Source organism: Panicum hallii, chromosome 1 (assembly GCF_002211085.1).
Source record: "Panicum hallii strain FIL2 chromosome 1, PHallii_v3.1, whole genome shotgun sequence".
In the NCBI taxonomy this organism is placed as follows: domain Eukaryota; kingdom Viridiplantae; phylum Streptophyta; class Magnoliopsida; order Poales; family Poaceae; genus Panicum; species Panicum hallii.
Window position 1 is genome coordinate 51040722 of NC_038042.1, and position 12275 is coordinate 51052996.

At 54.9% G+C, this 12275-nt stretch overlaps 3 protein-coding genes across 3 annotated transcripts; 2 read left to right on the forward strand and 1 right to left on the reverse strand.

Annotated features, from left to right (window-relative positions):
• Positions 1-705: 705 nt before the first annotated feature.
• On the forward strand, positions 706-3636 carry LOC112888515 (monothiol glutaredoxin-S6-like). The gene is made up of 4 exons (XM_025954744.1): positions 706-1202; positions 2916-2989; positions 3087-3185; positions 3300-3636. The coding sequence occupies exons 1-4, from the start codon at positions 1060-1062 to the stop codon at positions 3362-3364; spliced, it is 381 nt and encodes a 126-aa protein (XP_025810529.1). The 5' UTR covers positions 706-1059; the 3' UTR covers positions 3365-3636.
• Positions 3637-3829: 193 nt separating this feature from the next.
• On the reverse strand, positions 3830-7563 carry LOC112888498 (aldehyde dehydrogenase family 3 member F1-like). The gene is made up of 10 exons (XM_025954721.1): positions 7295-7563; positions 7113-7181; positions 6913-7009; positions 5536-5742; positions 5289-5413; positions 5072-5176; positions 4816-4976; positions 4629-4719; positions 4400-4549; positions 3830-4283 (listed from the first exon to the last, which is right to left on the reverse strand). The coding sequence occupies exons 1-10, from the start codon at positions 7505-7507 to the stop codon at positions 4047-4049; spliced, it is 1455 nt and encodes a 484-aa protein (XP_025810506.1). The 5' UTR covers positions 7508-7563; the 3' UTR covers positions 3830-4046.
• Positions 7564-10289: 2726 nt separating this feature from the next.
• LOC112888506 (probable inactive leucine-rich repeat receptor kinase XIAO) lies at positions 10290-12023 on the forward strand. The gene has a single exon (XM_025954734.1). It carries the CDS (start codon positions 10478-10480, stop codon positions 11822-11824), a length of 1347 nt encoding a protein of 448 aa, XP_025810519.1. The 5' UTR covers positions 10290-10477; the 3' UTR covers positions 11825-12023.
• The last annotated feature ends 252 nt before the right edge of the window (positions 12024-12275 follow it).

The window sequence follows — 12275 nt, forward strand, 5'->3', positions numbered from 1 at the left end:
GACCAACAGCCGCGTGCGCTCTCGATCCGTTCAAAGTCTAGCAGGGTTCTGGCTGCGGCCGAAACAGCTTTGATTATAATTTTTACAGCAGAGCGGCTTCTTTGCTGAAGCCATTTTTATTTTGAAAAGTGTTTGATGAAACAAATATTTAAAATATGTAGAAAAGAACAAATGATCCTAGTACCCTCATTTTTTGTATTTTTCCTTTTTCTTCCTATTTCTTTTTCTTTTTTCCTTCCTTCCCTTCTCTGTTCTCTCTCCACCTTATCACTTCTCCCACGGTCCCTTACGGCGTGATTGGTTCACGGATGAACTCAGGCTCGCATGGAAGCAGCCTGGCTCCCGGCAGCCTGGCCCAATGCATGCAAGAACGTAGTGTTTGGTTGTCCGTTTGTACGAGCAAGGCTGTCTCGAGAATTTGTTTGGTTGCTCGTACAAGGATGGGTTGCATAAGATAAAAGTATAAAAAATCATCATCGTGGCATTTATTACATACAACTATTATCTATTATCTTATAGCTCTTAGTTTATCTTATTACTCCTTAATATTAATTGAAATGTGTTAACATCATTTAATATATACTAATAATGCATTAATAACACCATTAGATGTTTAATACACCCACCGCGCATGCCCGGCGGAAACGATCGATTTCTGCGTTTCTGCGGAGTCTGGCCGCGGGATCTCCCTGCCCGACAGATACGCCAACCAAACAAGCCTCTGTTCTCGCACGCGGAGGGCCTGGCTGAGGGCTGGTGCAGCCAACCAAACGCCCCCTTATCGATCCCGATCCGCTCCACCCCGCTGCCCGCACTCGCCACCGCCTGCCTGCACGCCCGTCGCGAACCCCTCGGTGCCCGCCGCCGGCCGAGCCTGCCTCTGCCCCCGCCGCGAGCCACCTCCGCGCCGGGCGCCGGCAGCCCCTGCCTCGACGCCCGCGGCAGGCCGCCTCCTCGCCCGCCGCCGGCCGCGCTGACCTTGTTGCCTGCACTCGGCCGCCGCCTGCCGCGCCGGCCTCCGCGCCCGCCGGCCCGTGCCCGCTTCCTGTCGAAGTGGGGATGGCTCTGTCCAGATTGGCGTTCCCCCTCTTCCTCCTCCTCGCTGCGGCGGAGTTCGCGGCGGCGACGCGGTCGCCGTCGGCCTTCGTGCAGAACGCCATCTACTCCAACCGCATCACCATCTTCTCGAAAACCTACTGCCCGTAAGTCCTCCCTCCCAGACACCAACGACTTCGTGCCGCTCTCTTTTGCTTGCTTGCTCTTGGTCTGGAAATCTGGCGGAAGGATTCGGGTGAGGGTTTGGTGGGCACGGGCAGCCGAGCGTCACCATGCGCATGGTTCAGATCCCAGGAAGTTTCGAGTCTAGCCGCTGTTGTTGATGTTCTGCTTGGCGAAGGCTTTGGTGAATCGTGAATTGGGTGGATTTGGCGGATGATGGGAGTGGGAATCCGGACACTCCCCCTTTCAATTGAGCCGCAGGAAGCCGATATTGGTTAGGGTTTGTTCATTGGTGTGGCGGAATGAGTGCAAATCCGGCAGTTAAGCTCCTACACCTGAAAAATGGAAGCCAGAAACTGTTTCATGTTTGGTGGAACTTGGGGTTCGGTTCGGTGAATCTGTACTGTCACCACGGGACTTGCTTCATTCTGCAGATTATGCGGCTCTAGTTTATGGCCTAAGATGCTGGTCTACACTCTATTAAAGTAAAATAGTCTATAGCCTATATGTTCAGATCATACTGTTTATGAATCGGCGGTTATGTGAATTATGCAGTGTACTATTGTACCATGTGGGCGAACTGTTGTGTTCACAGACTCAACAAGCTCAACTGTCTTTAGCTGACCAGCAGCCAGTTGGCCTGTTACTTGCAGAGTGGGGATTTAGATTTGAACTGACTTGCTGTATGTTTGTACCCAGACCTGTATGTGGTAACGTGGTGAATTGATTACACCATTGGTTGTTTCCATCTTAGCTTTCATGACAAAGAATATGGATGAACCTGAATTTATAAGCTCAAGCCTTGGTTTCTTCCAATTGTAATCAGAATTTCAGTCGCCATCATACACCATAATCTGCACGGTAATATTCAGATGCTATTTTCATGTTTTTCTTGCAGTATATGAAACCTAGTTGTTCAGTTTATGGCTCTATAGTTTACTTGTCAGAACACGAAAGGTAAATGCAGAGAGCATAACTTTTGGTTTTAGGTAAATATGCTTGATATGCCGATTGTGTATATTGAGCTTGGGTACCTTGTAGATATAATTCCAAACACTTTTTTTTTTTTTGGTGAAAATCCTAACCCAACTGAAGTACCTCTCAAAACTAACTCTCGTCCTGCTGAATCAGAGAACAGTCAGAATCCTCACTTATCCTACCCTTACCTTCCCTCTCTACACAGTTCTCACCAGCGGTTCATGGGGAAAGGGGTATTGTTCTTTTTTGTACCTTTATGGTCTTTATCTGTTTAATTACCTCTTTTAGCTTATCCATCCTTCGCTCCAATGCTGGCATGATTTCTACTTTGCCCTTTCTGCTTATGGGCAAGATGCTGATTGTTCTTTCATTCCATTCCTTCAAATGTAGTGTGTCAGCATGAAAAACCATCGTGCTGCTGTTGCTTTATCGGTTTTCCCTATCTTGTTCCTTGCTTGGGTATGGATATTCGTCTTTGGCACTTTGGTTACTGCTCTAGAAGCATAGACTGAACTATTACTCCAATGCTTTAAGGTCAAGTAAGTCTATCAGTTGACGTAATGGTATTGCTGCCGGATATGAAGTCCTGTCCTTGTACATGAATTAAATGTTCGAAAAGAAAACACACCACTTCCTTTTATGACCTGGTTACTTTTGCAATATTAAATACTAGTAGCTCACTTTTGTTACTAAATATCTCTTTACTTTCTTTCTCGTAGGTACTCTATCCGTGCTAAGCGCATATTTCGAGATCTCAAGGAAGATCCATATATTGTTGAACTAGATCTCCGAGGTAATTATCTTTGATTCGTACGCAACTTCAATCAAATCACATACTTTCAGGAATTTGTCTGCAAGAATTGCAAACCTAATATAATCATACCATTCAGAGGATGGGCGTGACATTCAAAGTGTTCTCCTGGACCTAGTTGGGCGCCATACTGTGCCACAGGTGTTTGTGAATGGCCAGCATGTTGGTGGCTCAGATGGTTAGTGTTTATACCCTGGGCGCCCTTAAATCTTCTAGCTGCACTGTCTTTTACATGTGAGCATACAGCTACCTTGGTCGATATCAACAATCAATATTTTTCATATATTTGCAGATACAGTAAATGCTCTTTCAAATGGACAGCTTGAGAAACTCCTTGGTAAGAGTCAGTCACAGTGATGGATTTCTGGACAGGCTTGCACTGTCAAGAACACGTTAGTGATTCATACATACTTATGTACGGGAGGGGTTTTCTTCTCTGTTTAGGACCGCGCAGAATGTTGTAGCTCGTATCATGTGCCAAATGGTTTTTTGGGGGGATGGTAGTGTTGTGACAACAATCTGTATGTACTTGATATGTGTGATCAGCTCAATTACATATACATTGTACAATCTTTTCTACTCCCCCTTCTCTTTTCTACGAATGGAATTTGGTTGGTTTACCTTCATTATGGAAATTTTAAGTAGCTACTGGTAGGACAATGAAAATTCCTAAACCTCCGGTGACTATGGCTATCTGCTCTTTAACTTGTTTGGAACACGACGAGTTGTTCCCCTTCTTTCAAAAAAGGGTGAAAGTGGCAAAACGTGGCGGCTGTCAATGAGAAAAGCACAAACTGAAAGAACATTCCATTGTGAAATCTGTTGGTGCAATAACTGACGGGAATTTATATAAACTGATAATGTAGAGGCTTTGGCGTATACAGGGCACATTTACACAATAATCAACCAGTCTAAACGGATCCATAAGTAACCGTTGCTGCTCACGCACTTGAACATCAGCAACGGCAGGGGCAACTTTGTGTTTGCTCGGTTATTCATCAGTCACCACCGGCCTCTTCCCCCGGCTGGGTTTCTTTCTTCATCTCCTGAGGCCGATCAGCGCGAGGAAGAGCGAGACGTAGTCGAAGCGGTAGACGTGCCTGAGCATGCCGATCTTGCTCTCGTCCCAGGGCGGGTACCGGAACAGGAACTCAATGAGGAAGCTCCTCTTGAGCACCGCCTTCTTGTGGCTGAACATCTCGAACGAGTACTTGCCGTGGTACTGCCCGAACCCGCTGTGCCCGACGCCGCCGAACGGGATGCTGTCCAGGCCGTACTGCAACCAAATGGTTTTGCAGAGGAAGGTTCAGAAACAGCAGGCATTTATTCACTGCAGAGAAAAAAAATGAAGCTCAGGGTCAGAGCCTCAGACACTGCAGGAGTGACGCATACCTGCACGATGGCGTCGTTGAACGTGACGCTCCCGGACGAGGTCTCCTCGATGATCCGGCGCTTCAGCTTCTCGTTCCGGGTGAAGGCGTAGATCGCCAGCGGCTTCGGCTTCGATTTCAGGAACGTGATGCTGTCTTCGATCTTCTTCACCTGGAGAAGCAGATGCAGTGGCTGTTCAGCCATCCATTCAGATTCAGCGAGCAATGCGTCAGCGAACGTTCACGCGCACCGTGATGATGGGGAGCAGCGGGCCGAAGATCTCCTCCGTCATGATGTCGGAGTCGAGCGGAGGGTTCAGCAGCAGCGTGGGCTCGATGCTCCTGCACGATTAGGGGAACATGGCGTCAGGCAGCGGCGCCGGGTTTTCTGCGGTAGCACTGCAATTGCCATGGCGACTGCTGCGGCGGGGTGCTTACAGTGTCTTGGGGTTGCAGTGTCCGCCGTGCACCACGGAGGCCGACACCCTGCGGTCCGCCAGGAGGTCGCGCAGCCTGTTGAAGTGCTTCTCGTTCAGGATGCGCGCCATGTACTCCGGCTTGGTGAAGAACCTCTTCAGGGTCGACTTGAGCAGCTCGATCTTCAGGGGAGCAGGCGTCGCAAGTCAGAAACAAAACATGGTAGGCGTCGTATGGTACAAGGGATGCATGACTATCGGAGAAAACTGAAGCAGACCAGAATGGGCGCAAATTCCTCCTCGACCAGCACGTAGTCGATGGCGATGCAAGCTTGGCCCGAGCAGGTGGACCATTTGGCCCCGATAATGCGATTCACAGCTACCTGCGTGTAGTCATAGTAGCACCATACATGCGTCAAGGTTCCTCCTGCCGTGGAGCACAGCTGATGTCCTGTCGCGGAACTGAAGAGCATGAAGAACACAAGGGGGGCGTACCTGGCTGTCCCTGTTGCTATCGAGCCAGTCGACGATGCACGGGCACTTGGAGCCAAGCTCGAGCGCCACCGGGGTCAGGTGCTTGGCGGCCTTCGTCATGATGAGGCGGCCGACACGGCTGCTGCCTGCGAGACACCAGAGAAACGGCCATCGTCAGGCAATACGTTCAGGCAACGGATGCAAGGACTGTCAGTGGCTAGCTCATCATCTCTGTTCAGAGAGCTCTTATGTGGTCGGATTATATTACCGGTGAAGAGGACCTTGTCCCATCTGTGCTCCATGAGCTTCTCCCCGACGTCCGCCCCGCCCTCGACGACCTTCACGGCCTTGGGGTCCAGGTACTTTGGGATGTTAGCCGCCAGGAACGCGGAGGTGGACGGCGCGAGCTCGGACGGCTTCACCACCACGGCGTTGCCGGCCGCCAAGGCTCCGGAGAGCGGCTCCAGGGCCAGGCCTGCGTGACCGAAACACGGTGAGTTGTTCTTGCCACAAAAACTATGACAGTAACACAAGCAGAGATGATACGGTTATTGATCACGTCTCTTTTCCCTATCAACTTCTGAATTCACAGCTAGTTTGACCTCCTGCTCCTGATGCCGTCGATCAATCGTTCACAGAGCACAGTCCCGGTCGTTGACAGGAAGCAGTCGGTTCCTGCAGGTCCAGTTCCTTTTCACTGCACCGTGCGTCCACCCAAATCCTCCCAAGGACAAGGGCAACACATACGAGATCTATCTGTCACAACGGTGACTCTTAACCGACCACACCGGGGATCTCGAACACCGTCGCCGTCAGACAGGTTGGTCCAGTCACGAGCCACAGCCATTACGCTGGCTTTTCGCTATCATAGCACTAGCTTGTGCTTGTGTGCTAGCGAGCCTTTTGGTCCTATTGCAACAGTACAAGTGCAGCTCAGTGCCACTGTTGGTGAGGCTAGAGAGTTGGAGCAGAGAGTGCCTACGCAGCTTTGTTGCGAGCCGCAAGGATAACGGGGAGCAACTGCAGTTGGTTGGGGTGGGCAGTGGACTTCGTATAAACATCTCTGCATTTGCATTTTGGAAGTGGGCCGTAACAACTAGTACAACATAAAAGCCTTTGGCTAGTTATGCAATGGCCTACGAACGTGCCTCCATTTCGTACATCTCTGAATAAAGTTCAGCAAAAAAAAGAAATATCTACCAGTTTAAATACTATTTTCCTGCCTTTTACATTTTTGAAGTATGGTGCATAGACTGGATCGATGTGAAAATTGTACTATCTACTACCAGGACCCAACTGGATCTAACCGGGGGTCTTGCGCAAAGATAATGGAGCTGTACTTGTCAAATCTGCCCCCACACACCTCCTGTATGTTTCTGAAGTGCCATGGATACGTTTCGTGCTGGTCACCGATGCAGCTGAATTATGCAGCTGGCGCCACGACCGATGTGATGTCTAACCTACAAGCAATTACTCTCCAATTCTGTTTTTGGCGTGCCTGCTATTTCTTAGGCTGGGGGGGGGGGGGGGTTAAAGCTCAGAATATCTGTTTTAGTTTAATAGTTCAGAGAACAGCGTTGGGTCCTATGTTCATCGCAGACACGTCTGGCCAAAAGAACGGAGCAAAGAGGTGATCATAGCTCACCTATTGGGAGGTTCCAGCAGGAGAAGATGAGCACGACCCCGAGCGGCTCCGGCACCACCAGCGCGGTCGACGGGAAGGCAACCAGCGGCGTGCGAGCCTGCACTCCCGAAGCCATGGACAAAAAGGCATCAGCCTAAGCTCATGCATACAGAGACCCATGATGAACTGACTGAAACTGAATGGCTTTATGCAGAGCTTGCCTTCTCGGGTGCCGCCCAGTTCTTGAGGTTCTGCAGCTTGTCGACGATGGACTTCTTCAGAACCCCAACCTGCGGTTGAACACGCGAGCGAGCATAATCAGAGAGAGGGCAGAGGGCTTCGCGAGACCAAATGGGCGGAACGCGGAGCATCGGAACACCGAGGAACGAAAAGGAAAGCCAACCTCGTCCCGGAAGGACTCGGCGCGGTGCTTGCCGAGGTCCTCGCGGAGCACGTCAAAGATGTCCTCCTCCTTCTCCTCGAGGAGCCTGACGAGGCCCCGGAGCTGCGAGTGGCGCCACTCCAGGTCCCGGGTCCTGCCGCTCTCGTACACCTCCCGCAGGTCCCCCACCAGGCCGCCGAAGCCCAGGGCGATCTCCTCCGGCACGCTCCCCATAGCCGCTCGCTCGCTCGCTCGCTGCTGGAGTGCTGGGCAGTGGCAGCTTCTCTGGACTCTGGGCGCACGCAAGTGCGTGTTAAATAGTGTGCTGGCCCGTGGCCGGCCGTGTGGTTGGGCTGGACCTGGACCTGGACAGGTGCAGCCGTGGCTCATCATTGGAGCCGGGTGCCAGCCAGGGTCCCAGGGCTCGCTCGAGTGGTGGCTACGTTATTGGGGGGCCGACATGGATGCGGTTGGGACTGTTGGGTCCGCAGAGCCTGCTGTGCTGGCTGCGGCTGACCCAAAAGGAGAGTAGAAATTCAGATTCTGATTCAGCACGGCTGCCGCGCGCATATCATTGACCATTTCCTGTACATCCACTTGTGTTCATGGGAGGCTAGGAGTCATGCGAGGATGCCACTGTGGTGGTGGATCCGAAGTTCTGAACTGCTTGCGTGCACTCATCGAGTATGCATGAACAAGCATAATCTAACTCATAAGCATCATCTTTCAAAAAAGGGAAAAAATCATTAGCATCAAACAGAAATGGTTGGACGGATGCCTCGCAATTTAGTGCCACATACATGCGCCAACCAGCTCACATTTATGCAATTCCGAATATGTGCATGCATGACACTACTGGTTTCGCAACCACGGAGTTGTCATTATCGTTAAATTAATTAAGTATAGCCAACCACGTAGTTGTATGCCGTGCGAACAGCAATCTCTCACAAGTTTCACGCGCTCATGATCATAGTCCATGTTTCACTGGTTTCGCAATCCTCACAAGTATTACTGCCTGCCATCCGTAATTACTTGTGGCGCAAAAACGATGCTACTAGCCAACACGGGCTGCGACGACGTTCGACAACCGGCGGCGCCGATGGAAAAGCCGACTACAGAGTGCAGGCTCCGAGACGGAGAGTAGACCATGGCTTGAACCCGACCTGATGCGGCCCGGCCAACTCGAAGCCGGAACGCGACGACCTCGGTGGCCGATCCTACGTCGGCATCGCTCCGCGCGACCGCGCCTCCGCCCGCCATGTCACGCGCGAGCAAGCGCATGGGTCACCCGCGGCCGCGGGAGGGGCAGAGACCAGAGACGTGTGCGGCGGGCCGACGGCCGAGGCGCCCCCTCCTTCCTCCCGTGGGACGTCGGGAAGACGGGAACGAACGCCACCGCGACGGCCACGAGCAGACCCCGCCCGCCTCGAGGCGACACGTACGGCGGCGCCGGCCTGTCGAGAGCTTCTTCGTGTCCCGGATCGGTGGCGCCGGCAGGCACACCGGTATGTTCAGTTGGGGCATCAATCCGCGAGCCCCGGTCCCTCTCCGGCGGATGGAAGCGACGCCACCTGGGGCATCGCTCAACCGTCTCAATAAGTTCTTCAGCCTGGGGGCAGCGGGGGGGTTACCAGTCCTATGTCGCTGGCCGCGTCATCCATCGGCGGATAGAGACCGATGCCTCTATTTTCCTGTCCTTCCTCCCGTTTCTTTCGGATTCTTTGCTTGGAGGGTTTATCTGGGGGTGGTTAATCGCTGGCACTGGCAGTAATAGAAGTGCGGATGGAGGTTGGGCGGTTTGGGGCGAGGGTGATGTATGTAACTGTGCTCCGTGCAGCCTGCGCTGGGGAATAGGCGGCGTGACAGCGAGAGCTCTACTGATCTGCCGACGATCGTCTATTTGTCTGGCTGGGAATGCGACGACGTTGAAGTCACAGTGGCTCATGAGCCATGACAGCTGTAGCGTGGCCGAAGGCCCGAGGAACCCAGCAATTATTTCCGCGAAACACGAAAATAAAAAATAAACAAATTCGGCACCCGGCGGACACATGAACCAATTGTCATGGGCCGAACGGACCAGCCCATATACAACAACAAGCTCCAATTACACCAAATCGATGCAAATTCAGGCCCATGCGCCGCTTCCGCGCGCGGGGGGAGCCTCAACAATCAATCGGTCCCGTGTGCCAGCACTTTTGTCGCTTTGGGCCAGGGTCCTGTAAAAGTGGTTCCTGAAAAGAAATGGCCTGCTTTGCATCCATAAAAAAAAGAAAAGTAAAGTAAAAAGAAATGACTGCGGGCTTGTTGGAGCTCTCCGGCCATGCAAATGTTCCCGCGACCAGAGCACACCCGGCATGCAATTCGTAGCCCTGTATGGGAAGAACCAAGACAAAATCCGGAATGACGAATACACGCACCGTCACAGCTCACCAACCGCGTCGTCTAAGCTGTAAACAGTCACCCAAAATTCCCAAGTAAACGGCACTCTGTAACCCTCTCTCTTTCACTCCTTTCCTACCAGCTTGCACGCACAGTTTCATCCTCAAGTAACCAGCCACGAACCAGCTACATTCCGAGCAAGCACTAACCAAATTTGCACCAACAACTGGCCAATTAGCCGCACCGGCTTACTTGCTACTTATGGCTGCTGAAAAAATTCCCAGGAATCTCTAGAATCCTAGCCTGTGCAAGAAAGAAGATGAAGCCAGCCCAGAGTGATGAACACACCGTCACAAGTCACCAACCGCGTCGTCTTTGTCCAAGCTGTAAACAGTCAACCCGCCGTCCGACTGAAAACTCTGAAGTGAACGGCACTCCACCGCACCGCCTCCTCCCTAATCATCACCATCATCTTCTTCGTACGACCAACTCATGGAACGCACCCAAGAAAGCTGCCATCACCTCGCGCACCGAATGCCACACCGCCTAAACAAAGGCCGAAAAGAAAACGGGCTCGTTTCGTTTGTCTCCTTGCCCCCCGGGTTTCGCGGCGAACGGCGACGCGCCAGTACGCCACAGGTGTGTGTGTGCAGCTGCCAAAAGCCCAAAACCTCATCGCTCTGGCCGGTCCACAGCTCACTCTCCACGGCGATCCTTCCCCTCGGTCGCTCAAAGCGAGAGCCAAAGCCAACCCCTCCGGCGACTTTAGCGCCGATCTCGAAGCCGGAGCCGACACCGCGCGAGCTCTCCTCGATCGATGCGACAATGGCCTCGATTGGCCGTCGCGTCCTCCTGCTAGCGCTGCTGCCGCCCCTCCTTCTCCTGCTCGCGCTCCGGCGCGCGGCGGCGCTGCCCGCGCCCGCGGTCACGTTCCCGGGCGACAAGGCTGCGCTGGCGGCGCTCAAGTCCGCGGTGGCCGCGTCCTCCGTCCCGCCCTACTCCTGCCTCGCGTCGTGGGACTTCGCGCGCGACCCCTGCGCGGCGTTCCCCTGCGGCATCCGCTGCTACGCGCCAGCCACCGCCGCCAACTCCTCCTCCTACCTCCGCGTCATGGCCGTCGCGCTCGACCCCGCGGGCTACGCGGGCGCGCTCCCCGCTGCCGTCCTCTCCTCGCTCCCGTTCCTCGCGTCGCTGTCGCTCGCCGGCAACCGGTTCCACGGCACGCTCCCGGAGGGGGTCCCGCTGCCGCCGGCTCTCCGCGTCCTCGACCTCTCCGGGAACGCCTTCTCCGGCGCGATACCGGCGTCCCTCTTCACCGCCTCCTCCGGGCTGCAGGAGCTCTACCTCTCCGGGAACGCCTTCTCCGGCGGGATCCCGCCGCAGCTGGCGCTCCTGGGCGCCCTCGCGCGGCTGGAGCTGCAGCACAACGGCCTCACGGGGCCCCTGCCGCGGCAGCTGGGCGCGATGCGCGCGCTCTACCACCTCGACGTCAGCGGCAACGCGCTGTCGGGCCCGCCGCTCGGCGCGGCGCCGGGGCTGCTGCCGCCGTCGCTCCTGTCGTTCGCGGCGCGCAACAACTCCTTCTCCGGGCCGCTGCGCGCCGCGGCGCTGGGCGCGCTCCCCGCCCTGCGGGTGCTGGACCTCACGGGCAACACCGTGTCCGGCGCGGTCCCCGGCGCCGCGCTCGCGCACCCGGCGCTGCAGCAGCTGCGCCTGGGGTCTAACCGGCTCGACGCGGTCGAGGAGGCGCCCGGCGGCGGGTCCGCGAGCCAGCTCGTCGAGCTCGACCTCAGCGGCAACCGGATCGCCGGGCGGCTGCCGGGCTGCCTCGGCGCGATGCCGCGGCTGGCGGCCGTCGCGCTCGACCGGAACCGGTTCACCGGTGGCATCCCCGACCGGTACGCCGTCCGTGCGGCGGCCGAGGAGGCCACCGACCAGTGGGTGCCATTCGCCAGGCTGATGCTGCAGGGGAACTATCTCTGTGGAGCGCTGCCGAGCCAGCTGAGGCAGCTCAAGGAGGGCGGCGCAGCGGTGAGCCTGGCGGACAACTGCCTGCCGAGGTGTCCGCGCAAGTTCTTCTTCTGCCAAGGGGCGCCGCAGAAGGACCACGCCACGTGTCCCAAGTGCGAGACTTCGTTCCACCGCGAGGACGCTCTGCTGCGGATGCCCTGACTGTAAATACCGCGCTGCCACTAGTTTCGTTGACTTACATTTATGATCGCATCCTGAAAGTCTGCAACTCCAGGCGCTTGTACGGATTACCCAAAGAGCTAGAGAAGTAGTGCAAGCTCTGCAGATGAACTGAATGTGCTGCAAACCAATTGCCTGGCCTGTTTGAGCTGAATAAGTCCCTGTCAGTCTATCACCAACACATGTTCTAAGGCTATCTCCACCGGTGTCCTGTAAAAGGCCCGGTTCTGTAAATTGGAGGATTCTGTAGCTTCCGTGAACCTCCAGCGGTACCCGCTAAAAGGATCGCTAAAATGGAGGACTCCCACTGCGTCCGGCACAGATGAAGGGGCGACCGGCGTCCTCCATGCCTGTCGCCCCTTCCGCGCGCGCGCGGGAGGAAACGGCCGGCCAGGGGAGGCGGCTCGTGCGGGAGGAGGGGCGGCGGGCCGCG